Consider the following 26,148-nt stretch of genomic DNA (forward strand, 5'->3'; position numbering starts at 1 on the left):
TTTTTAGCAATTGAACATCACCTACCTGTTCTAGACAGGAATGGGTATGTTGCAGTGTAAGCAAAGTACTCCCAAGTTTTTGTTTGACACTCCTCTCCACTGTGATGTCATTAACAAAAATGGTTCACATGTACTTGAATCACATAGAAAATTATAGAACAGCTTATATGATATGTAAATGTATCTGGGTGCATATGTGTCTCTTTCCACTCACCGTGCCTTTTCAGTCACTATCAGAGTGGAGCTTTCGTTTTTCTGGATGTGAAGGATAGAACTGTCAGTGACCCTGAAGTCCTTAATACTATCTTCATCCCATGCTGCTGCTGCCACAAAATACCAAGTGCCCATGTACTGCAATGGAGTGAATACAAATATTTTAATATTAATTGATTTTGGAGTATCTGGAAGGCTGAAAATGTGTCAATTAGACAAAGACAACCCATAAAAAAGAAATATCACATTTGAGATATCTTTAATTAGGGTCCAAGCACTGAAAGTGCAGAGGCCCTATTTTCTTCTAGGAATTATTAGGGCCCAAGCACTGAAAGTGCGGAGACCCTATTGTTCTTTTAAGGATTCTTCTTCTTCTTCTTTTCAAGGTTTTGGTACTTTTGGGGTACTTAACATGCATGAAAACTGTTGAAAGTTTGCACACACATCAGAGTTGTCGGTTATTAGGGCTGGGCAAAGTTTGGGGTGTAGGGGGGCTCTATGAAAATGGCCATTATGGGGGGCTCTGTAGGACCCCATTTTCACCTACAGTCACCAAAATTGGTAGATATATAGATCTCATCAAGCCGGACAACTTTCACGCTGACAGTCATAAGCTCCGTCCAACAGGAAGTCAGCCGTTTTTGATTGTTTGAAAAATGCATGCTCTGGAATTTGAAATTATAATTATAATTAAAATTATAATAAAGAATGAAGTGTTTCACAAGTTTTGACTGGTAGTGTATATTAATGTACTTAGTCCTGTTAAATGTATATGGAGTGTAAAGTGTCCTTGAGCTTGTGGAAAGGCGTTATATAAATATAAATAAAAATTATTATTATTAATAATAATGTCAAATGCCAAATGCATGTACCACCTTGCATTGTTTTCTGAAATTCACCAGGTGGAAATGGACCCCATAATAATGTTGGATATTAAAAGTTTTTATGTCTATTTGTTAATGGTAGATCTGTGGACAAAGTAATGTATTTAGATTTTTGGAGTAAAAAGTAGAAGAAAAAAAGTCACAGATATGGGATGGCATGAGGGTGAGTAAATTATGAGAGAATTTTCATTTTTGGGTGAACTCTTCAAAAGGAGAGCAAATTGCTTCTCAAATTCAATGAGCTATGAAAAGAGCAACCCCTGGGGAATCTTATTTTACCTCAGAGAAGGCCCACGAGGTAAACTGCACAATACAATACTCTATATGTATCAGATTTTTTAACTTATAAAAACTCTGATATATATTTTATATATGGTCTGTTTTAACACATATTTACAGATCACTTGAGAAATTTGGGGTTTGGATAATTCTGTCATTTAAAGTGCATGTTGTCAGGTTTACCTTTCCTACCTGTAGAGCTAAAAGCTTTTACTTTAAAGCTCTTACCTGATCAGTACTTATAACAGGAAAGGAGAGTGGAGCTGGAGGAAGACATGGTATCACACCTTGCATCCCTGTGTATATCAAACTCACTACTGAGCCGAAAATACCCCACAATGTGCCAAGCATAGTTGCTTCAATAAGATCACCTGTGTTACACAATGAATCCTGATTCCTTCTAACTGAATGATGCTATGACAGTGACTTTTTAAAACAGTGCTCAAGGGGTACTGTCACCCACCTACAGTTTGTTGCCCTTATGTCTGTTTGTTGAACATCCAGCAGTGGTTGATGGTGTGTTTGTCCGGGCAATGTGCAAGTCAGTAAACCCTAATATGCTCCAGAAAAATCACACAGACAAATGGACGATGATATGACCAATAGCTTTATTCTCGAATAATTTTGCTGACTTCCTCTGATTCCTCAGAAAAAGATTTATGTTTGTCACATAAATATTTATACATTTTTCAGTTGTTGTTTTTTTTTTAATTTTTTTTATTTAGAGCCAAAAAGGCCTCTACAGTAACTATTTATTACAGTATTTATTTATTCTTTTGGCTCCAGGAGCATCCATTTTTAATGGGGCACCAGTGTTATGTCCCTCACTTATTCTGATCCTTTTAAAGGGGTCATGACATGAAGAATAACATTTTCCTTGATCTTTCGACATGTATAAGAGGTCATTGTACTATAAAAACAGAACTGAAAAATTCCTCCTTAATAGAAAAAGAGCATTTATTTAAACCATGTTGCAAAAACGGCTTATTTGGAATTTGTAGAACTTGTGACGTTACAAGGACCAAATATTTCTGCATATGACTGCCTCTTCTGCAAGACATCAATATTTTTCGTCATTGCACCCTTGGCCCTACCCACTGGTGCTCAGTCAGTCACACAGGTGAAGAGGAGAGAGATGGGCCTGTCATGTGAGATTCACACAAAGGGGACTTTTACTGGACACTTTCAAGTGCCTATCTGGATTTAAATGTTTTTCTACATAAACATGCATGGCTTTGACCATTGTCATGCCTCTCGTGCCACTTTTAAAAGACACAATGTCAAATAATAAATCTAAGAAGGACACCCCCATTCTTGTTCATCTTGCTGTTTGCTGTCTTGCTTTTGTGCTGTTTTGAAGGCGTCCTGGACCATTTTTGCACCCATCTGTGCTATTTTTAATTGTTGGTCATTTGTAAACATGGACTAGATGGACATCTTTGATCGTATTGATGCGTTTCCGCACAACACCTGTTTAAGAGCGGTACAAGTGAAATTTCTAAAAACGTGTCTCATTCTGCGGCTGCCACTTACTGGGAGAAATGCATGCAGTCCTGTGTGTAAAGAAACTAGGAAAATGCTGAATGTCACTCTGGTGAAGATGTGCATCTCTTCTTTGGCCTGTTGAAGCACCCAACATCACAGTGGATTGTATTACACTTGCGTATTCAGAACATTTCAGCGTGGATTGTGTGTGTTTTCGGCTCATATCAGCATGTATTGCTTGTGAAACAATCACAATATGATTCAAGCGTTGCAAAAGAACTGTTATTAAAAGATGTTGCAGTTAAAATTGGACTTTTCGACGAAACACCATAAGTAATCAATTCTATTCATGAATGTTTCAAATGTCATGACTGTTTGATAGTTTATCCTGTGCTTGAGTGAACAATCTGATACATTCAGTTGAAATGTGTTGAGTGTACGTTATGTTTTAACCCTGAAATGTGGTTTTATAATGTTGTGTGGAGTTTGTTCATTTTCTTCTGATTGAGTTAAAAAAATGGCTGATTTTGAGGGGCTGCACGATGTTAGCCAATCACAGCAGTGGATGTTTACAGTGAAGTCTTAAAGGGCCAGACAGCTTAAAACTGATAAAATATGATAAAACAGGCAACATGTAAAGATTTTGCCAAAATGACTTTTTAATTTTTGCAGTGATATGAAAGAAAGAACACATTATATAGTGATAGCATAACCCTGTTTGTGACCTTCACTGTCATATAAGCATTTAAGGAAATTTGGTTTCCATATGTGTTGGTTTTTAATTTAGTATTTGTAGTTTCTCATCCAGAATAATTTGTGCTATTTATTTATTCATTCAAAGCAACATTCTAAAGAGACAATTCAAAGATCAGATATTAGAAGCCCTTGTGCAAGCTGGTATACAAAGGCATTATTCTTTACTGCGGGTCGGTGAGTTTCTTGCCACGTCCATACAGCAGCAGAATATGGTTGTCAGGCCAGTTTTATTTGTATTTAGAGTGCTAAATACAGTTCAGTCATGATAACTTTTTGGACTTTTCTGACACACTGATAGGATATTGGTCTTGGTGTACTAGATTTGCTACGCTAATGCTGCTGCTGCAGAGCAAGTATGTAGACTTTCTACAGCTAAAACATACACAGGCATGCAGAGATAAGCATGCTGCTACACAATTAGACATTGGGCACTTTATTAGGAACACTATTGTCCTAATAAAGTGCCCAACACGGTCTTCTGTTGTTGTAGCACATCCGCCATGTGTTGTGCATTCTGAGATGCTATTCTGCTCACTACAATTGTACAGAGCATTTATCTTAGTTACTGTAATCCTTCTGTCAGATCGAACCAGTCTGGCCACTCTCCATTGACCTCTCTCATCAACAAGGCATTTCTGTCTGCAGAACTGCCACTCACTGGATATTTTTTTGTTTTTGGCACCATCTGAGTCAACTCTAGAGACTGTTATGTGTGAAAATCCCAGGAGATCAGCAGTTACAGAAATACTCAAACCAGCCCGTCTGGCACCAACAATCATGCCACGGTCCAAATCACTGAAATCACATTTTTTTCCCCCATTCTGATGGTTGATGTGAACATTAACTGAAGCTCCTGACCTGTATCTGCATGATTTTATGCATTGCACTGCTGCCACACGATTGGCTGATTAGATAATCGTATGAATAAGTAGGTGTACAGGTGTTCCTAATAAAGTTCTCAGTGAGCGTGTCTTCATAATTAGTCATTATTATTCAGGGATGCAAACTCATGAGAGGTGAAAAAGGTGAGAAAGTCATAGCAGGTGTTCCAGATTTATATTTTCAGTTGATTTGTTTGTTGTATTGATGTTCCTGCTTCTGGACTTTAGATTGTTGGGAATTTGTGGAGAATTAGTCTGGATAAAATCTACAAATAAAGTAAAATCATCATGGTGTTAATAATACAAATGTGCAAGTTATGTTATATCTTACACTTTGTACTCTTAGAGATGACAACAGAAAGATTTAGCTTCAGCATTGTGCAACTCAGAATCATAGGGCAGAATCAAGTGGGCTTTACTAATGAATTACACCTCTTTTCTCACACTAAATTGTATTTTGCCACTTAATTCTACATTAAAATTGTAACTCTTTTATACAGTCACTTACAATTATTAGAATAATCATGAAATGTTACGTTAAATATTTTCAATAAATTTTTTTTTTTTTTAAAGCTGTTTAGAAACGTTAATCGGTGATGTTGAATCAGTGCAACAAGCTTTCCCTCACTGTAACATGATAGCTAATTGTCAATTTTTATGATGATTTTGTTAAATATAATTCATCTGTATTTCAGTAATTGACAAATTACATGGACATTTAGGTGCTGTGACTGTTTAACATTTGTAATTAACTCATCGTTTACAGTTAAGAGACCTATGGTGTGACATATGCATTTTTTAAATTACAAACATTTCACGTTGTTTTTCGATTAGATGTAAAAAAATAAAATAAAAATGGAAATCATAACAAAATATATAAAAAAATTAAAAAAACATTTTTTTTAGATATAGCAGTCACAATGGCTTAAAACTAGACGCTTGGAGACACAAACACTCTTCCTTGAATTTGTTTATTTCTATTAAATAAAACAAATTAATGCAGTGTTTCTCCAGTGACTAGCTGCAAGTATAAATGTAAAATCTATAGTTCTATCTAATTTAGATCATAACAAAACTCTTCATTGAAATAGCCACACATTTTCCTGTACACTTTCAGTACATCTACTCTATGTGCAACAGTTAGTGGGTATCTGACTTTTTGTGTACATGCTCTTTTTAAGAGTCTTTGTTTCTTCTAATATTGATGTACAATTGTTGGCTTTCATATGGTTTCCCTGCAGTGTGTATAATGCACACAGGTTTTAACTCACTGACAGAGCTGCTTTAATTTTTCTATAACATGTTTGAGAATGCAGGTCTGACCACTGCATAACTACAATCAGGACTGGCATGTTAACTCTTCAAACATTTTAATTAAATTAATGTCTTTCATTAAATCTCTTCTGTATAATGCAAGATGCAGGACACCTCCACCAAACATCTTTCCAACTGAATAAATAAGAGGAAAAAAATCTTAAACAACAAAACTGGTTTCCAGCTTTCTCTGTGTTGTGAGCACATGTATACTCTCTAGGGATGTGTTTCATTTCACTCATGGTGGTGTTTCCTGCTGTGTGTGTGTTGCTATATGTGAGAGCGTGTGTAAGTCAGGGTGGTGTTTCTTGGTGTGTATGCGTAGGTATTGTTTTCCTGCAAATCGTTTTCCACAGTGGGTGCACTTGTATGGTCTCTCTCCAGTGTGGACAGTCTGGTGAGCCGTGAGGTGGCCAGACTGCGTGAAACGCTTCCCGCACTGCTCACAGCGGTACGGCCGTTCACCAGTGTGTATGCGCATGTGTGTGTCCAAACTCTGCGACGTGGTGAAACTCTTCCCACAGATTGAGCAAATGAAGTGTCTTTTGCCAGCTTCGACTCCCCGTAGAGCGCCCAACCGCCCATAGAGACTCAGCCCCGAGACGTTCCCCAGAGCAACCAGTCGCTGTGCAGCAAACAAAGGTGAATTAATGGATACAAGGGGATCTGAGCCACCAACCGTCTGTGGGGAGGTTTGTGAATGCGTGAGTGTGTTACGGACAGAATGTGTGGCCCAGTCGGAGACTGTGTCCAGATCAGCCGTCACACAAAAGTCTTCCTGAAACACTCGATGGAGATGGGAGGGACGAGTCTCTGATGTACTGTGTGCGAGGGAAAAGGAGGCATCATCGGCACCCGTCAAATCGATACTGGAGTGCTGGGATTCATCAGCACCAGAGTGTGTGTCTGCAAATGCATGCGTATGAGAGTGTGTGTCATTGTCAGGGGAATGTGGGAGTGTATGAGTGTGTGTGTCATGCACAGGGGAATGTGCAAGTGTGTAAGTGTCCTGACAAGAGAGCTCAGCAACATCTGGTTTAGGAGAGTCATGAGTTACTGCAGAGACGCTTTCAACATCATCATCGTCGTCATCATCTGTAAAAACACACAAGCAAACACAGTATGTTACACATCACACTCATCTGGAAGGATTAGGTATTAAAGGTCAGGTGGATCATTCCTACTACGCAGAATATTTTCATCTCCCCATCATATGGGTTAATATATTGGATAACAAATGTATCTCACAATTTTCAAAGACAGAAATGATCAGTAATCATTCAATAGTTCTTTTCACCCTAACTATTGATATCACAACATTTCTACTACTACTTTATAACTAATTTCACAACTTTGGTTTGAGAGGATGTTGCCATTTTAAACAAACATATATTACTGTGCAAAAGTTTTAGGCACATAAGATGTTTCACAAAAGCATTTGTCTTAAGATGGTTATTTATGGAGTGGTGGTGGCGTAGTGGACTAAAGCACTGAACTGGTAAGCAGAAGGTTGTTGGTTCGATCCCCACAGCCACCACCATTGTGTCCTTGAGCAAGGCACATAACTCCAGGTTGCTCCAGGGGAATTGTCCCTTAATAAGTGCACTGTAAGTCGCTTTGAATAAAAGCATCTGCCAAATGCATATATGTAATGTAAATATTTATATCTTCAGCTTTAGTGTGTCAATAGGAAATATAAATGTTAGACTCCCAAACATTACTTTTGCAAATAGAAAAGATTGGAATAAAAGAACAGGGAGCCCTGCAACAGATGTCATGGCCCCAACAAAGCCCCCCACTGAACATCGTGTCAGTCTGAGATGACATAAAGAGACAGAAGCAGTTGAGAGAGCCGAAATAGATAGAAGAACTGTGGCGAATTCTCCAAGAAGCTTGGAACATCCTATCTGCCAACAGCCAAGGAAAACTGTGTCCAGGTGTACCTAGGAGAATCGGTGCTGTTTTAAAGGCAAAGGTGGTCACACCGAATATTGATTTAGCTTTTTTATGTTTACTGGACTTTGTTTGTCATTAAGTGACAAATGAAAACTATTTATGTCATTATTTTTGAAGACATCCTCACTATGCAAATTTTTCACAAGTGCCTAAAACTTTTGCACAGTACTTTAAGTTCTTATGACATCATCCTCCAGGAAAAGGCATCAAGTTTAGTAGGAAAATATCAGCACAAACATCTATCAAATATTAGGAATTAACTGAACAAGGAGTCTTTTTTTAACATTTACGAATGGGGCCCCATTCACTTTTGTTGTTAAGTGCCTCACTGCAACCTTGATTTTTGTTTTTAAGAAAAGGAGGGACAAATTAAAAAAATTTTTTTTTAATAATCAACATTATGCCACAAATGCTTTAGATTGAGCTTAAAGCTTAAGTATGTAAATTTTTTAGTGTTAAAATACTTTCCTATCCTAGCTTAATATGAAGAAACAACTGTAAGTCATTCATAGGTTAATTTTCTTGAAAACTGTAAACACTGTGGTGCTAAAATATTCCCGTTTGTTTTGAGCGACACGCTTAGACCCCACCCAACAATGTTAGTCAACCAATGGCGTGAGTTAGGGGCGGGGCTATTAGACGTTTCAACAACAGCAGATGATAGCTAAATTCGGAAAGCTGTTTTGAAAATATTGTTTATTTTTGTAATTCCGTTTGGTGGCGCTAGTATCACAGAAATTACATACTTCAGCTTTAACTTGATTTGAAGCCGCGATATAATGTTTAAATTACAAAACATCCATATTCATTCATGAGTTCAAACAATACTGTATAACAGAAATGACTGGTGACTCACCTGCCAGCGGCTGCTGCTCGAGACCCTCCACTTTAATCTGCATCTGGATCAGATCTACTTCCTCGCGTGACTGGAAACAGATAAATAAGAAACAAACGTAAACCTTGAGGATTTTTTATACACATTGTTTTACAACCACAATATCAAAACAAAACAAGTGATCATCTCGCCTCCGCCACGGAGCTCCGGCTCGTGGATTCTCCGCCTCCGGACGTTTTTCTGCTCACGGGCGCTTCGCCAATATTACTGTCACACCGACCGTCTCGCAGTGCCGTTTTCTCGTCGCTGTAGCCCCGCGCCGCAACGATGGACTCTATGAGCTGAAGTTTCCGTCTTAGCTCCTCGTTCTCCTTCTTATGGCGCGAGATCTCGATGTGTAAAACGGCGTAACCGTCATCCACGAGCTCGCAGATCTCCGCCACCGCCGCGCGCGTCAGCGTCTCCATGATGGTCGCGAGCTGGGTGTGAAACGCCCGGTAACTCGCCATCCTTGCCTTACCTCAGCGTTTGGGCCACCAGAAGGTCCCTCGGGCAAGTGTATTTCAGTGCCAAATTAGATTACGGAAAGTGTTTTGGTCTCTGCTCTAAACGTGATATTTTCTTGTTTTGTTTTTCACTTCGAAACGGCGTAACGCTTTGAGACTGTTGCTAGTGGAGGCTGATGTCGGTTCCGGGGGTGGGGCTTTGCCCAGATATTATGTCAAAATAAAAGTCCTTGTAGCATTACATAAATATTCCGAGTCCAATACAAGTTAAACTCAATATACAGCATTGGTGGCATAATATTGATTTCCTCAACTAAAATAAATAAAATAAATTGAAAAAAAAAAAAAAACACTACATGTCCCTCTTAAAAAAAAAAAAAAAAGAAAAAAAAAAAGAAGGAAAATCTGGATTCCAGTGAAGCAGTGGAAGACACAAGACAAACAATACACGTGTTGACATGTTTTCATTGTGATAAAATCGATTACTAACCTTTTCTGTGTAAAGTTATAGCCAATTTAACAACTTAAAAATTATAAGCTTCACATTTCTGCCTTTAAAACCTCACCAAAAAAAAAAAAAAAAAAAAAAAAAAAAAGCCTCTTCACTTACATGGTAAGTGCCTCACTGTAATTCCGATTTTTGCTTTTTTTTTTTAAGAAAGGAGGGACGAGTGGAAAATACTTTCAGTGGTAATCAACATTATGCCACAATTGCTGTCACTTGAGCTTAAATTGTATTGAACCTGGAATATTCCTTTAATGAAGTCCCAGTCATAAACAGAGAATGTACCTCTTAATTTTTTAAAATATTTTTTTTGCAATAAAATGTCTGATGAACGACTACATTCACACTTAACATTACCAAATATTACTACATAAAACACAAATTATTTTAACTGCTTACACTGTTTTGCACCAAAATAAAAACCAAGTACTTTACAACTGTTAAATTTAGGCCTATTATCGTCCTACTTTGCATGCCTGTGATCAGCACATTAACCAGTCTTTCTTCATGGTCACCTGCAGCACAGGTTTCACCAGAACAGTTGACCAAAACATGCCTAAAATGTCAAAAGGTCGATATCAGCTTCTTGTTAATAGAACAGTTGTATATAGGCAATCACACACACACACAACTGTCCTGTTGTACAATGCAAAAGCACTTTTGCTCAAGCAATATTGCTTAAATGTATTAGACTAGTAAATTTCCACATTCCAAGAGTGATTTAATTAAAATTCAGGAGACTCCGGTTCAATTATTTGGGTAGAGATTTACTGGACTCCCACTGCACATATTCTCCTCAGTTGCAAAACAACAACTGCTTCCCCATTAATCTGTACTCAGATCTGTTTTTTTGTTTTGTTTTTTTAAAAAATGTAGAATTCAAATTCATGATCATGCACATGATCTATATGGCACATTCTGCACGATATCAGACACTTGGGATAATTACATTACTAACATTTCAATAGCAAATTCTTTCATTTTTAAACTGTGTTTCCATCTGTAGAAAGAATAACTACAGAATATAGAACAATTATTTATTAATCATAGCATAAGGATAGGATGCATAAATCAGAGAGAAAGAACAAGTGAGCAAGACTGCATTTATCTTCGGCTGTTGGTACCAGATTTCCTCTTTCCAGAAAGGAGATGTTTAGGTTTGAGATCAAACACATGGCGGTCAGATTCACCCTTCCTGCCCTGTTTGTTCATATCCTTCTGTGAGCTCTTCATCATGGTCTTCACCTTCTTCAACATCTGGGGTAAAAATAAGGAGACAGTCTGATGAACACGTTTCTTTGAAGAACATGTGAAAAATCTTTCTCTATAACTTGCTATATTGACTTAACATCTTTGTTAATGTGGGCGATTACAGAACTGTTATGAGTGTTTCTTATAGGTTAAAACAAAGAATGCTAAAGGTGATGTGGGCGGTACCTTAGCATCTCTGACACCTGATTGGTGCCGTGGTGGCTTTGAGGCACTCTGGCTGCGAGTGCGTGATGTCGGTGGTGCTGACAATTCCCTCTTCCTCTTTCGGACCAGAGAGCGAGATCTCCAAGCATAATGAATCTACAGGGACAAAATGTGAACACAAAAATGCTTAGAGAACTAGTGGTCGACCGATATGGGTTTTTTAATGGACGATGCCAATATCCAGAAAGCAGGGTAGCCGGTAGGCCGATAAAATGCAGATATACAGGTGCATCTCAATAAATTAGAATGTTGTGGAAAAGTTCATTTATTTCAGTAATTCAACTCAAATTGTGAAACTCGTGTATTAAATAAATTCAATGCACACAGACTGAAGTAGTTTAAGTCTTTGGTTCTTTTAATTGTGATGATTTTGGCTCACATTTAACAAAAACCCACCAATTCACTATCTCAAAAAATTAGAATATGGTGACATGCCAATCAGCTAATCAACTCAAAACACCTGCAAAGGTTTCCTGAGCCTTCAAAATGGTCTCTCAGTTTGGTTCACTAGGCTACACAATCATGGGGAAGACTGCTGATCTGACAGTTGTCCAGAAGACAATCATTGACACCCTTCACAAGGAGGGTAAGCCACAAACATTCATTGCCAAAGAAGCTGGCTGTTCACAGAGTGCTGTATCCAAGCATGTTAACAGAAAGTTGAGTGGAAGGAAAAAGTGTGGAAGAAAAAGATGCACAACCAACCGAGAGAACCGCAGCCTTATGAGGATTGTCAAGCAAAATCGATTCAAGAATTTGGGTGAACTTCACAAGGAATGGACTGAGGCTGGGGTCAAGGCATCAAGAGCCACCACACACAGACGTGTCAAGGAATTTGGCTACAGTTGTCGTATTCCTCTTGTTATGCCACTCCTGAACCACAGACAACGTCAGAGGCGTCTTACCTGGGCTAAGGAGAAGAAGAACTGGACTATTGCTCAGTGGTCCAAAGTCCTCTTTTCAGATGAGAGCAAGTTTTGTATTTCATTTGGAAACCAAGGTCCTAGAGTCTGAAGGAAGGGTGGAGAAGCTCATAGCCCAAGTTGCTTGAAGTCCAGTGTTAAGTTTCCACAGTCTGTGATGATTTGGGGTGCAATGTCATCTGCTGGTGTTGGTCCATTGTGTTTTTTGAAAACCAAAGTCACTGCACCCGTTTACCAAGAAATTTTGGAGCACTTCATGCTTCCTTCTGCTGACCAGCTTTTTAAAGATGCTGATTTCATTTTCCAGCAGGATTTGGCACCTGCCCACTCTACCAAAAGCACCAAAAGTTGGTTAAATGACCATGGTGTTGGTGTGCTTGACTGGCCAGCAAACTCACCAGACCTGAACCCCATAGAGAATCTGTGGGGTATTGTCAAGAGGAAAATGAGAAACAAGAGACCAAAAAATGCAGATGAGCTGAAGGCCACTGTCAAAGAAACCTGGGCTTCCATACCACCTCAGCAGTGCCACAAACTGATCACCTCCATGCCACGCCGAATTGAGGCAGTAATTAAAGCAAAAGGAGCCCCTACCAAGTATTGAGTACATATACAGTAAATGAACATACTTTCCAGAAGGCCAACAATTCACTAAAAATGTTTTTTTTTTTTATTGGTCTTATGATGTATTCTAATTTTTTGAGATAGTGAATTGGTGGGTTTTTGTTAAATGTGAGCCAAAATTATCACAATTAAAAGAACCAAAGACTTAAACTACTTCAGTCTGTGTGCATTGAATTTATTTAATACACAAGTTTCACAATTTGAGTCGAATTACTGAAATAAATGAACTTTTCCATGACATTCTAATTTATTGAGATGCACCTGTATAACACAACTTAATATAGTAAATAACAAACATAAAATTGCACACAAAAAACCCCTCTTATTTAGCACTGTATTTACTCACACAAAAGAATCTAAAAAAAGAATATTTTATTTTAAATTGTAGATAGCAGTTTCTTCTGATTTCTGTTCAGTCATAAAAAATTTTTTGCACATTAAGAAATTGTTAATATATTAGGAAGGAGGACATAAGAGCATACACAGTAGTCCAGCAACCATAGATGGCATGTCCATGTTACCAATCACATTTTCTCAAAAAATACTGAATCAAATTAATTGTACAGACTGTGCATAGTGAATAAGACATTTACTTATAGCACACGTGAAGCGCTTTTACTTTGAAATTGCACCAGAGACTATTTAGCACCAGAGACTATTCTATTAAAATGAATGGGAAAAATTTGAATGCCCAACTGCAGTCAACGGCTGTAAATAGGAAGTCCGCCTTAGAGGTAAAAGAGCCAATCACCTTTTAGATACAGACACTGCCAATCAACCTGGACGCGCATGCGCACTGGCTATAAAAGCTGGGAAAATTACTTTTTTGGGGGTAATCTGAGGTAAAGAAGCTCCATTTATGATACCCGTGTTCTCATATGTTACTGTTGATTTAAAATATGTTCTTTGATCATAATCATGACCAACCGTTTTGGAGATTTTGGTCTTTCTCCATTCAAGTAGAAAGGGGCTGCACTTTCATGACTGGAAATAGCCTCCCGAGAGCGTTCCAAACATGGCCGACAGCGGACTGACTTGCTAGAAAGACTTTGGTCGCACTCACGCTCTCGTGCGTATCCAGCGTGAGCCTCAATCTCCTGACAGTTTAAACGGCCTGGATCGCCTGCTTGGATTGTCGTCATGATTTGTAAATCAGAGTAACTTTTGATCCTGAAGTTTTGATTCTGGCTGATAGAATACATGCTTCAGAGGAAGATATTAGATGAGCGCTCGATGGAAAGAAAACGCTGGATTTTCGTGAGGTTCGTGAATTACACCTGTTTAAACGAGATATCTGCATATAATAAAAGTTTAATTTATATTTGCCTTTTATAATTAGAAAAGTGACAGGGAACTGTTGAGGAGTTAGAATACGTGCTTTAGAGGAAGATAAAAGAGCACTTCACAGGATGCTGAAGTTATGTGAGGTTGGTTTATTACATCTGTTTAAATGAGATATGTGCATATTTGCAGACAGTATATTATATTCATTTTATTGATATTTGCCTTTTTATCATTAGACAAGACAGTTAAAAGTTACAGGGAACTGTTGAGGAGAGAGATGGAGAATGAAACAGGCGAGCACTTTAATATTATGAGCTCAAATGCGTCTGCCGCGGCTCTGATATGTGGATCGCTTAAATGACACTGTGTTGCACACCAGTCTATTATTGTAGTAACAAGATGGCACGTAACAATAAAACGAACTGTAACTGCTCGTTTACATGTCTCAGTCACTTCACATGCAAGCAGCCGATTCTCGGCGCCCTCAAGAAACAAATCGGGCAAAGGGGAAAATTTATCGGCCGATGCGATAATTAAAAAAGTCAGAATATTGGCCATTTTATCAGCCTGGCCGATATATTGGTCGACCACTATAGAGAACACAAGTTATCGTTATGAACAAATAACTTACAGAATCAACCAACCAGAGTATGGAAAGAGTATGCAATTATATGAGATGTTCTTACATCATCTTTATCTGTCATGTCCAAACTTAGATCACCCAGCTCCTTCTCCAGAGTCGCTCTCTCCATCTGCAAACACATATCAATCAAATCAACACATCTATAAACCAGCTAATTAATGAACAATTTGTTTCTTAAAGGTGCACTCAGTACTTTTTAAAAATAGGTTTAAAATGATGTACTTAAGACTCATGTTGGACCTGTAGAATTATTCTTAATGGCACCAGCGCATTAGGATCACAACACCAGGAAAATACTACTCGCCTTATCTCAGTAACCCCCATGTTATTGAACCGTTTTGCTCACAGAATAAATTAATTAGGGCTGACTTCAAATAGTGATTTTCTACAATGGTATCAGTAAAGGAAAATGTTTGTTATTACATAATGCTGCATCTAAGTGTGATAAATCCAAGACCAATGAAATATGACAACCAGGATTGGGACGTTACTTTTAAAATGTATTCAACTACAGATTACAGAATGTTATGATTATAAACAAGTTAATAACAAGTGAAAAAAAATCTACCAGTACAGTAAGACAAAATACACTTATATTAAAAATACATTCTCTGAAAAAGGTCTAAATATTTTATGCAGTGTTGCTTCTAAAACAAGAGAAAGCAAATTTATCTTGTTTTAAGGATTTTTAGATATTTTTACAGAGAAACAAAACAAAAAATTCTCATTAAGAATAAGATTTTTGCCGTGATATCAAAGGTCTTAGTAGAGAAAATAAAATTATGATCTAACGTGGATTTTCTTGATTTGATCCTGCCTGGTAACTGGTGTGTGTAGCATTTTAGCTTAGCATAAAGCTAAATATTCACATGAAAATCTACATAAGGTTTCTTTCTATTGCAACTGCTCAAAACATACCTCAAACTTACTTCTCTGTCTGCTCGTATAAATGTATCACATTTTAAGGATGTGTTTCACCGCTGTTTTAACACTCATTGGATCGCATAATTTATATTAATAAAGGTTTTTCAACTGAATAGACTAAATATTAAATGAAACAAATGACAATAAAATGCAAAATAATCTCTCCAATAATCAAAATATTTTTGAATGTAACTATATTCTGATTACCAACTATTTAAATTGTAACTTTAGTGGAATACAGTTACTTATATTTTGTATTTTAAATACGCAAACAGTTACATGTATTCCGTTACTTCCCAACCCCGATTATAATTTAGATTGGATTAACAACCAGTATAAACCTATTCGCTGTAAATTCACTATTTAGCAATGAAATGAGATATTCTGGAAAGAGAGGCAGACCTTCTTGGCTGTGCGGGGCATCCTGGGTCCCTGAGTGTCTTTCTCTTTGGACTCGAAAATCTTCAGTTTCCTTTTCTCTCGAATCTGACTGGCCAGCTGCTGGATTTCCTTCATCTCCTCATCTTCACTCTCTTCCTCAGAGTCATATTCTCCGGCCTGCTCGCGCAGTTCCTCTTCATGTTCCAAATCCACCAGCCTCTGATATAGAGAGAAAAAGACAGAGAAATTCAGAACATATCATCTGAAATAAGAGGTGTATTATGACATCATGACGTCTGATTGGGTTTCAAACCTTCATGATCTCCGGGTCGATGTAGTCAGCAATATTGTGTCCCTCCCAAACCTCAGGAATCTTTTCCTGCTTCTCATCTGGATTTACCAAATCCCAGTATTCTAAACACACATCGACAGACATCCTTTTAGTCATGACTGCAGCATGAATGTGTATGTGTACATACAGGCTATGCATTTTATACTCCGTAGGTCCAGTGTGTAGTAGTCTCCCAGCTCCATCTCCAGGTCTTTCTCCAGTCTTTCTTCACAAAAGATAACCAGTGCTTTTATTATGAGACATGCCAATACTGAACACATCTCAGTCATAGAGGGAATGGCAAAGTAAGGAGTGCGTGTTTGTACCTTTTGGTCTCTCTTGGTAGGCACTGCCAGGTGGAGTCTGTTCAAAACCTCATGGACCTTTTTGCCTTTCATCTTTGTGTCCACGCGGTGAGCCAATAGCCAATCACATGCCTGTAAATAAACAAGCAATCACACTCTTAAGGCCCGTTCACACCAAACAGTTTTTTCAGAGTGATTGTTCATTCTGAATGAGCTTTTGAACAGGAACATTGGATTCCCATGGCGCTATTCAAACCGGGTTTGACAAATCTTTTGTTGACAATCTGAAGGTTTTATTATGGAGAGTGGTTCGATTTTTTTTTTCTTCTTTGTACTGCAAAACCCGGTCTGTTTTTGGAAGTCTGCTTATGGTTTTTTGTCTTAATGTACATTATTTTATATGTTTTTCACTGTGCCCGTTATATTCTCATGGCATTAAATATAGCAGCGAGGTTCGACAAATGGTTTGCACCAAGCTCGTAGTAAAATATCCCATAAAAAGACTCTTTACATGCAATGTTTTACTGTTGACAAACAAATTGCAGAACCACACTGCTATTTTTATTGCAAGGATACTATAACAAAATATTGCAATAATTTAAATAAAGAAAACACAGTGCGCCAGTATTTTATATTATTTTTTAATATTATGCATCATATTTTCTACTATACTGGTTATTCTTAATGTACATTATTCCACATGTATTTATATAACTGTACCTTTTGTTATATTATCCAGGCATTATAAAAAGAGAAGTTAGGTTCGGGAGTCCATTTGGTATATACTCGTAGCAAAACGAGTATTTGCAAAAATAAATATGCTACAGTGCTCTATATTCATCTCACTCGCATAAAACATAGATATATACTCCTCAAAATGCATCAACACCATGGAAAGAACATAATGAAACAGTTATGCCAAATTAGGTAAATAAATGCTTATTGCTAGCAAATATATTAATCTCTTAACAGCTGGAGGCAAGAGGTCCTCGCTGCGGACTGTAGCCCGATGACGTAGTGGATTTCATCCGCTACGTCACGGACATCCATTACGTAGTGGAGCCGGTAGCTGTGATATACTGGATGTTTTAATGCAAACATTTTCAGCGTGTACAGTATATAGAATTATGTGTAAATAAAAAGTGAGAGAGTGTAATAATTATTGTATTTCCTTAACCTTAAACTTTTTTTATATTAGTAGTATAGTATAGCGTACTAATAACTTTTGAGCATCGGGGATTTTAGTCTTCTAAAGACTATGAGATGTTGCTGAATTATGGATGATGACTATTATATGTTTTTTATTATTTGTTTGTTCAGTTTCGAAAACATATACAGTTCTATTTCTTTGATTTGGGATTAAAATCTTATTTTATACTCTTTCACGTATATCACAGAGGGACAAAGAAATAATATAGCTTTTATTTGATTCATACATTAATGATTATAACATGCCGATGACTGCTTCTACACATCTATGAAACAACATCTCTATAAAACAAGAGAATTATACAGTTACAGATAGATATTTTCAGTCTCTAAACCTTACAAAACAAAAAGGACAAATAAAAATGTGTAGGCTAGTAGATTTTTATGTTCAAAACTTAACAAAATGGCATAATCCAAAGTTATGTGGATTATGGACAACACATATATTATATAAAATATGACTTGCTTGAAATAACAAGAATAAAAAGAAGAAAACGTTTATTTTTATGTATCCTGCAATGGTCGATTATGATACGGCACAAGTAGAGCGGTTTTGTGGAGATAAAATACAAAACATTGAATATATCCAGTATTTAAAATAAACTCCAAACTTTGAAGCTGCCAGAGAGAAACAAACATTTATTATATGGATGAATTTATTAAACATTAAAGCTTATATAGACACAGATCTACTGGCAGACTTTTAGTTATCCACTAGGCTAATATAACCTGTCAAACAAAATTGCGTATAGTCTATATGCCGTACTGACAACACTAAATAACATAATATTGTAAAGAGAATCTAATATAATGTGTAGCTGTGGGCACTTCGACTACGTAGTGGATTAAATCCACTACAGTCAGGAGCGAGGAGTCTCTCTGAAGGTGCGAGGAAGAGACTGGTATAAATGTTTACAGAACAGCAACAGCGCCGCCTACTGTACACGAAATGAAAAGTTTTCGTTTCATTTTTTTAAGGACTTTTAACAGACCTTTCATCGGAAATTCATCCTGCAAAATTGTTACGGATTTGATGTGAACAGGCCTTTACGCTTTACAACTCATGCATGAAACTGATTGACTGTTTTCAGTGAGCGTGTGAGAGATTAAAGCTGATTGGCTGTTCTTACCTCCATCTTCACCTGCATCACTCCCTGTTCTGTCAGAGAGCTGGTTTCAATCACTGTAATCCCATCAGCAGAGATTTTCTATACAAACACAGATCTCAGTTTCAGCACTACTCCAGAATGTCTTAAAGGAATATTCCAGGTTCAAAACAAGGTAAGCTAAATCGACAGCTTTTGTGGCATAATGCTGATCACTACAAAAAACTATTTCCTTTTCTTAAAAAAGAAAATAATAAAAAAAAAAGAAGAAGCAAAAATCAAGGTTACAGTGAGTCACTTACAATATTTGGAGGTTTTAAAGACAGAAATGCAAAGCTTATAATTTTATAACAGCACTTACATTAATTCTTCTGTTAAATTCATGTATTATTTGAGCTGTAAAGTTGTTTAAATCATCATGTTTACAGTCTTTTTAGGGTTTGAAGACATTACATCGCCATTGCAACGAGGTTGTAAAATTGGCTATAACTTTACAGAGAAAAGTAAGTGATTATCACATTAAAATCATATTAACACGCATACTGTTTACATCTTGTGGCTATACTTTTTAAACGGATAGTATTTTTTACATGTGTACAGATTGGCCCCATTTACTTCCATTGTAAGTGCCTCACTGGAACCCAGAATTTTCAAATGTATCATAAAACCAGTCCATGGAACTTCATGTTTGTCATATTCAAAGTCTTCTAAAGGCAAAAAATAGGTCCACTGTGCACTCGGAAGGGCAGCAATATTAATTAAAACATCTCTTTTTGTGTTTCACATCTAAGTCATACAGGTTTGGAACGACATGAGGATGAGTAAATTGACAGAATTTTCATTTTCAGGAACTATGAAGGTCATCAAATATCATTCATTGGTGATAAAAATTCCTTTAAATTTCTTTCATCTGCAGGAATTCTAGATCCTGACTTTAATAAAATACTAAAGAATTTGGGCCCCTATTCACAAATATCTTAAGGCTAACGAAATTTAGGAGCAACTCTTCACTCCTAATTGTAGGACTCGTAAAATTTTCATCAAAAAGTAATTCATGAAGCATTTTAATTATAAAGTAGCTCCTAAACCTACGACAGTTTAAGTCGTCCTGAGGACTTCTAACTCCCAAAGAGTGACTCCCAAACGATCTGAAGCACGTCTGCTGTCGTCAATCCACAATAAAAATTATATATTCTAATATTAGTATGACATGGACTGTTTAAAAAGGCATCGTCTGAATCACAATTGAGTAATGCATTTTAATAATATAATACTATAAATATTACAATGTTGATATTGACCTTTAAAAATCGCGAGGGTGTTCTCATTATTGTAAACTTATATACAGTTACCTCTACTACAAACCAAAACAACCCAATTACACCGGAGATAAAGGTTTTGACAACTCTGCGCCGCAGATGAAATGGGAATTTCTGTCATCCGTCAGCAGAATCATCTATCAAACTATACATGCCCTCTTCAGACCGCATATCACCCACATACACAATCGCTGCAGAGAAAAAGCTTGTGAATATATATCGTTGTCTGTCTCCCGACCAATAGCGGTTCCGTCTACCAATCACTGTGTGCAATTTAAAAGAGCACGCACATAAAACGTGACATCAACTCCGCCTTACTCTTATCTTGAAGTTTCACTAGTATAAGTTGCTCTTAGCAGTTTTGTGAATAGGCTAGCAAAACTCCTAGCAGTAAGATAAAAATGTTTGTGAATACTCTCCCTGAGGCCGTATTCATAGAACTTCTCAGAAATGCTCCTAACAATAGTCTTAAGCTTTGACTTAAGTGTCAAAAAAAATCTTAGCAAAGAGAAGTACTTGTGTAAGAGTGGGAGCTTTTTATAAAGATGCTAAAAGCAACTTTCAGCAAAGTCTAAGACTGATTCTTAGGTGCTAACTGAGGTGACACTTAAGTGTTGTGAAATAAGGACTACAGTGATGTCTACCCAAAATGGCCACCCTCAACCACTGAATCAGCCAACAGTGAGCCTGCAAGGGTAATATGTCCCAGCTGGAATGACATCATTAAATCACTCATGATTTAATACAACACATTATACAACCATGTTTTGATAATAGGTTATTTTCTGTTGATTAATTCTTTGGTTAATCAAATGAAGCCAAAATGGATTTCCTGTATTGTAAAACATTATTCCTCATTTTGCCGAATGTTGTCCTCAAACAATGTGCAAATTGAAGGCTACAAAAAAATCCAAATGCAAAATTTTGCAGTATAAATATAAAGAAATATAAATGTAAATCACAAAATGAAATAATAAACCAAACTGTTATAATCCCTTTACAGTTACATATAAGATTTCAGTGAAACACTGTTCAATTTAATGATTAATTTGACATTCAACATATCAACAATATTTTAATGTGGCACTCTGTTTGTTTACATCACTCCATTAATTTTTTATTTTATTTTTTATTTAATTTAATTTTAAATTTTTGGCTTATTTAAAGTAATAATGACTTGCTGTTTTAGACGAGTTGTTTTGCAAACTGGGAATGTAAACTTACATGACATCGAGTTTATAATATTGACAAATAAGAATAAATCAGTAAAATGTAAGTTATGAGCTGGAGTTAAACATCTCTCAAGCACACTGAACATCGTTTTATATAGTGCTTGTGTTGGGCTCTTTTCAGATGCAGCTCTGTATCATTTTTCAAATGTCTTTTTTTTCCTATCAAAATAAGTTTTCACTACTGTAAAGTGGCATCACAGATGGAGGTTTGTCATGTAAATGCAAAGATTTTCAACTAATCATAATTGAATTCATTGTAGATTATTTTCATCATTGATTTTTTATCATTTTAGTGATATTTATATTTTATTAATTAGTTGTTGCAGCCCTCTGAAAGCTTAGACAGGTAACCCATCAAATTTTTCAAATGCTTAATTCACAATGAGTTTCAGTGTATTCATTAAATCAAATGAATGTGCTGCAATAAAATAAAAAAATAAAAAATAATAATAATAATATATATATACCGGTAGTGTATGTATGCATGAGCACACACACACACACACACACACACTACATTTTGCTTAACTACGAAACACATTTGCCCAATTTCCACTGTCATAAGTCCAACACATTCTTTCTTTGTTGTAGAGTGTGTTGTCTCCGCAGAACACAGTCATTGTGCAACTCCTAACTAGGTTAGGAGACCTCCCCACTACACAAACAATTTAGAAGCGGGGACCAAATCTTAACACTTATGAACCTTTATGAATCACACTTATTCTTAAGTCTAGGAATAAGAGTAAAATGATCTCATTCTCAGAATTTTGACACACTTAAGACAAAAATTTTACTCTAAGCAGCTTTATACATACGACCACAGATCTCTGTTACCTGATTCTCCTCTGAGAGTTCACTCATCTTCCTCACGTCACACTTATTGGCCATCACCATCAGAGGCTGCAGGACACATAAACATTACTGCTGCATGTAGGCTTTGTATGTTGTTCTTGCATTCATTTTGACTATGTTTATGTACTTTGTTGGCAAACAGTGGTCGTATATTGCTGAAAAGCTCTAACTCTTGGGAGAGTGTGTGTCCACACTGCTCGGAGAGATCCATGACATAGAGTACAGCGGCACGCAGGTGAGCCAGAGCTGTGATGGCCTGCATTTCTATAGTATTCCTTTCCTCAAGAGGGTGATCCAGAATACCAGGAGTATCAACAACCTACAAAGAGCACACACACACACACACACACACACACACACACACACACACACACACACACACACACACAAAGATCAGTGAGTTTGGTTCATTTTAAATGTTGAAGTTATGTTCATAGTTGTTATAATTGTTTCAAACTCACTTGCCAGCGCAGGTATTTGTAATCCATGTGACCTACAAACAAAGATTTGGTGTTGAAGGCATATGGCTGGACTTCAACATCTGCACGGGTCACCTGCACACACACAAATCCCATTTAAACCACACATACATATAACAATAAACATACATACACACAAACAAACCTTATTGATAAAGCTGGACTTGCCGACATTGGAGTAGCCACATAGCAGGGTTCTGGTGTTTGGGTCGATGGTAGGTAAACGGGACAGATGCTGCCGCACTGAGACAAACAAAAACTTCCATTTACTGTGTGTAAATGTGTACTGCATGTAACAGGGTTTGTGTTTGGTAATTGATGCGTCATATGCAACCATATGCACACTTATGCTTTTGTGGGTAAAATATTTGTGTGTATGTTTGTGCATGTGTACCTTGTTCCAAATACTCTATGCTCTGTTTCTGTTTCTTTAAGATGGTGCACATGCGACCCAGTGCGGCCCGCTTCAGCTGCTTGCAACGATACAGTGAGTCTCCATATTTCATCAGACGGACATCATTTTTAGCAACACTACACACAGACACATACATTTTTACTCTGTAACATAAATCTTATATGAGCAGAGCTGTACGGAGCCCCTTAGAGGACAGGGTGGGAATTTTTTTTTAGTTTTGCGTGGCCACGCAATACGTTTATGTTCCCTCACAATAGTTTGTGCTTCTTCCCTTGTTTCTTACCTCACAATACCATTGTAGTAAACATAGTTTTTGCCGGAAATAATGTTTCTATAGTAATACTGTAGTAACAATGACTGTTGTAGGCTAACCATGTTTTGTTTTTGATTTTTTGGCAGAAACCATGGTTTTACTATAGTAATATTGTACTAACTATGAAAAGTCAGTCAAGTAACCATGTTTTTTTAACACAGTATACTGCATCCATATAGTAACCATGGTTTTACTACAGATTAACCATAGTAATTCTTGTGGTTACTATGGTTTTACTACACACCATGGTATTTGTAGTAAAACCATAAATCACAACATTTTGATTTTAATTACCATAGTTTTAATTTTCCTGTATTATTTCTGTGGTTTTACTACAAATATCAAGGTTAAAATATGGTTACTACAGTAAAACCATGGTACATTTATTGTGAGGGAATGCAAAACTTATTTCAGAAAGAAATTCCCAACCTCTCATCTAAGGGGCATAGTACTATGAAGCTACAAGGTGGGCCATATCAGAAATATTTTCAACAAGAATCGTAACACCTTTTTAATTAAATCAACAAAAATGCATTTTAAAGTTAGTATGGAAGAGAATTGTGTTTTTTGTAAAAGTGCCCCCAAGACTAATAATAATTTATTTTGGGGGTTGTCCTAAAGTGCAAGTCTTTTGGAGAGAGTAGAAAAATATTTCCAAAAACAAAAAAACAAGATTGTTGTTACTCTGGAAGAATTTGATGTTAACATGTATCTCAATTGATAATATTTCTAAGTGATTTAATTATTACTATGGGTCGTTATTATATACATGAAGTTAAATGGACTGAAAAAATATCTGTGTTTCAACTATTTCAAACTGAAATTAAAACATACGTGGAAACGATATCTACAAGTAAAAATCTGAAAGCAACAAGAACACTATTTACAACATTTTTCTATAATGTCATTTTTGTTGCTTCACTTTCATGTAATTTTTTCCCCATATACCCCTGACATGTTTGTTTTATAAGAATGTTTTTATATTGGTATATGTACTCTTGTTTGTACCATTTGAACTGTTTCCAATGAATTTTTAAAATAAAATAAATCAACAATGTTTTACATTTAAACAACACTTTACGGTTGCAGCCATTAATGGTGGTGATTATTATTATATGGTTATTTGGTGTCTACACCATGAGAGAAGTGACAAAAATGCTTGTGGATATACGTAATACTCTAATGATAAAACTTGTGTATGATGATGATGAAGAAAATAACAGAGAGACTCACTTGTCAGTCAGGTTCTTTGCAATATTGATCTGTCCCAGAGCCAGTTTATAATGATCTTTATCATACAACACATTCATCAAATCAGCATAGAAGGGGTGGATGTCCTAGGAGAGAGCATAGAGAGCAGTGCAGTACTCTTTTATCAAACATGTTATTATTGAAAAGCATTAGTGTGTGACGTTTTCCCCATCTGTGTTGTGAAGTGTGTGAGACTTAAGTCCAGTTTGGGGAAGTCAGTGAGGATCTGAGAGAGCCGGTCATGGTAGTTTTGCTGGGTGAATTCAACTTTGAGCATGTAGAAATGTGTTACTCTGTGGATCTGATAGTGTTTGTGTATGACAGTGGGAGTTTTTCTCTGGGTTTTGGATAAAGTCACATCTGTGAAGTCCTGCATAAAGAATATATATATATATATATATATATATATATATATATAAATAATAAACTAATATATGGAAATAATTTTTATATAATATCGAGACACAAGTTTAAGGTTAAAGGCTTGTCAAAACATATGACAAACAAAAACACAAAAGTATTTCACCCCTTTCCAGATCTATAACACAAGTTTCAACTCAAGTCTTATACTTTTAATGTTAGTAAATACATAAATGCTTAAATGTTGTCAGTGACGGGATGAACATACAACACATTAAAAGTTTAAAGGCTCAGCTCCGCGCGCACGTGTACTGCACGAGCACATTCTGTCAGTCTCCGTCAATAACGAGATCTCACACAGCATCGTATGTAACATTCAACCGCACAAATGTGAAACATAATACGGCATAAATGCCGTACCTTAGCGGTGGGAACCACTATAATATTTTTAAAGTTGTAGAGAGCCATGATTACGGCACCACTGAACACGCTGAAGGATCGAACACGTGTCACGATGAGAAACACGTGTGGTCTACAGTGCCGTCTACTGAGGAGAGGAACCACATTGGACTGGTATGATGAGGACCATTGATTTAAAGGGATAGTTCACCCAAAAATGAAAATTCATCATTTACTCACCCTCATGCCATCCCAGATGTGTATGACTTTCTTTCTTCTGCAGAACACAAACAAAGATTTTTAGAAGAATATCTCAGCTCTGTAGGTCCATACAATGTAAGTGAATCGTGACTAGAAATTTGAAGCTCTAAAAATCAAATAAAGGCCACATAAAAGTAATCCACATGACTCCAGTGAATCAGAACGTGAAAGTGGAGATTTATGGTAAAATAAATAAATAAATAAAAAAAGGACTTAAATATCTATCTTTTTCTCACCCACACAAAGCAGCATTATATTCTACCAAAATCACTTCCAATTGCTGAAACCGTTATGCTTCAGCATGGATTCATAAAAACACTCCAAACCAAAATCTGTTTTATTTCAGCATTTTTTATTGACACAATTCATTTATTTATACATGTAAACCAAAAAATGTAATAAAGAATTACTCTAGTTTTACCTCTGATTAAACAAACCTTCAAGTAC

At 36.6% G+C, this 26,148-nt stretch overlaps 2 protein-coding genes across 2 annotated transcripts; both read right to left on the reverse strand.

The window, feature by feature from the left end:
* Positions 1 to 2,001: 2,001 nt before the first annotated feature.
* On the reverse strand, positions 2,002 to 9,422 carry LOC127442667 (zinc finger protein 774-like). The gene is made up of 3 exons (XM_051700863.1): positions 8,795 to 9,422; positions 8,625 to 8,694; positions 2,002 to 6,907 (listed from the first exon to the last, which is right to left on the reverse strand). The coding sequence occupies exons 1-3, from the start codon at positions 9,110 to 9,112 to the stop codon at positions 6,051 to 6,053; spliced, it is 1,245 nt and encodes a 414-aa protein (XP_051556823.1). The 5' UTR covers positions 9,113 to 9,422; the 3' UTR covers positions 2,002 to 6,050.
* An 886-nt stretch (positions 9,423 to 10,308) lies between these two features.
* Positions 10,309 to 25,509, reverse strand: LOC127442346 (GTP-binding protein 4-like). Its single transcript, XM_051700302.1, has 15 exons — positions 25,462 to 25,509; positions 24,881 to 25,051; positions 24,664 to 24,767; positions 23,097 to 23,233; positions 22,848 to 22,945; positions 22,685 to 22,777; positions 22,351 to 22,542; positions 22,206 to 22,271; positions 18,845 to 18,922; positions 16,367 to 16,637; positions 16,183 to 16,283; positions 15,891 to 16,088; positions 14,608 to 14,673; positions 11,052 to 11,186; positions 10,309 to 10,871 (listed from the first exon to the last, which is right to left on the reverse strand). The coding sequence occupies exons 1-15, from the start codon at positions 25,507 to 25,509 to the stop codon at positions 10,719 to 10,721; spliced, it is 1,911 nt and encodes a 636-aa protein (XP_051556262.1). The 3' UTR covers positions 10,309 to 10,718.
* Between the last annotated feature and the right edge of the window lie 639 nt (positions 25,510 to 26,148).

Source organism: Myxocyprinus asiaticus, chromosome 6, assembly GCF_019703515.2.
Source record: "Myxocyprinus asiaticus isolate MX2 ecotype Aquarium Trade chromosome 6, UBuf_Myxa_2, whole genome shotgun sequence".
In the NCBI taxonomy this organism is placed as follows: domain Eukaryota; kingdom Metazoa; phylum Chordata; class Actinopteri; order Cypriniformes; family Catostomidae; genus Myxocyprinus; species Myxocyprinus asiaticus.

What these genes read in the sequence shown, in the direction of transcription:
- LOC127442667 (XM_051700863.1), bottom strand. Translation starts at nt 9,112, where the DNA reads ATGGCGAGTTACCGGGCGTTTCACACCCAGCTCGCGACCATCATGGAG. An exon ending in GCCGGAGCTCCGTGGCGGAG is followed by an intron (nt 8,695 to 8,794) that starts GCGAGATGATCA and finishes ATCTGTTTCCAG; the next exon opens with TCACGCGAGGAAGTAGATCT. An exon ending in CGAGCAGCAGCCGCTGGCAG is followed by an intron (nt 6,908 to 8,624) that starts GTGAGTCACCAG and finishes GTGTTTTTACAG; the next exon opens with ATGATGACGACGATGATGAT.
- LOC127442346 (XM_051700302.1), bottom strand. Translation starts at nt 25,509, where the DNA reads ATGGCTCTCTACAACTTTAAAAATATTATAGTGGTTCCCACCGCTAAG. An exon ending in TGATGCAGGTGAAGATGGAG is followed by an intron (nt 16,638 to 18,844) that starts GTAAGAACAGCC and finishes GTTTATTTACAG; the next exon opens with GCATGTGATTGGCTATTGGC. An exon ending in TGCCCCGCACAGCCAAGAAG is followed by an intron (nt 14,674 to 15,890) that starts GTCTGCCTCTCT and finishes ATGTGTTTGCAG; the next exon opens with ATGGAGAGAGCGACTCTGGA.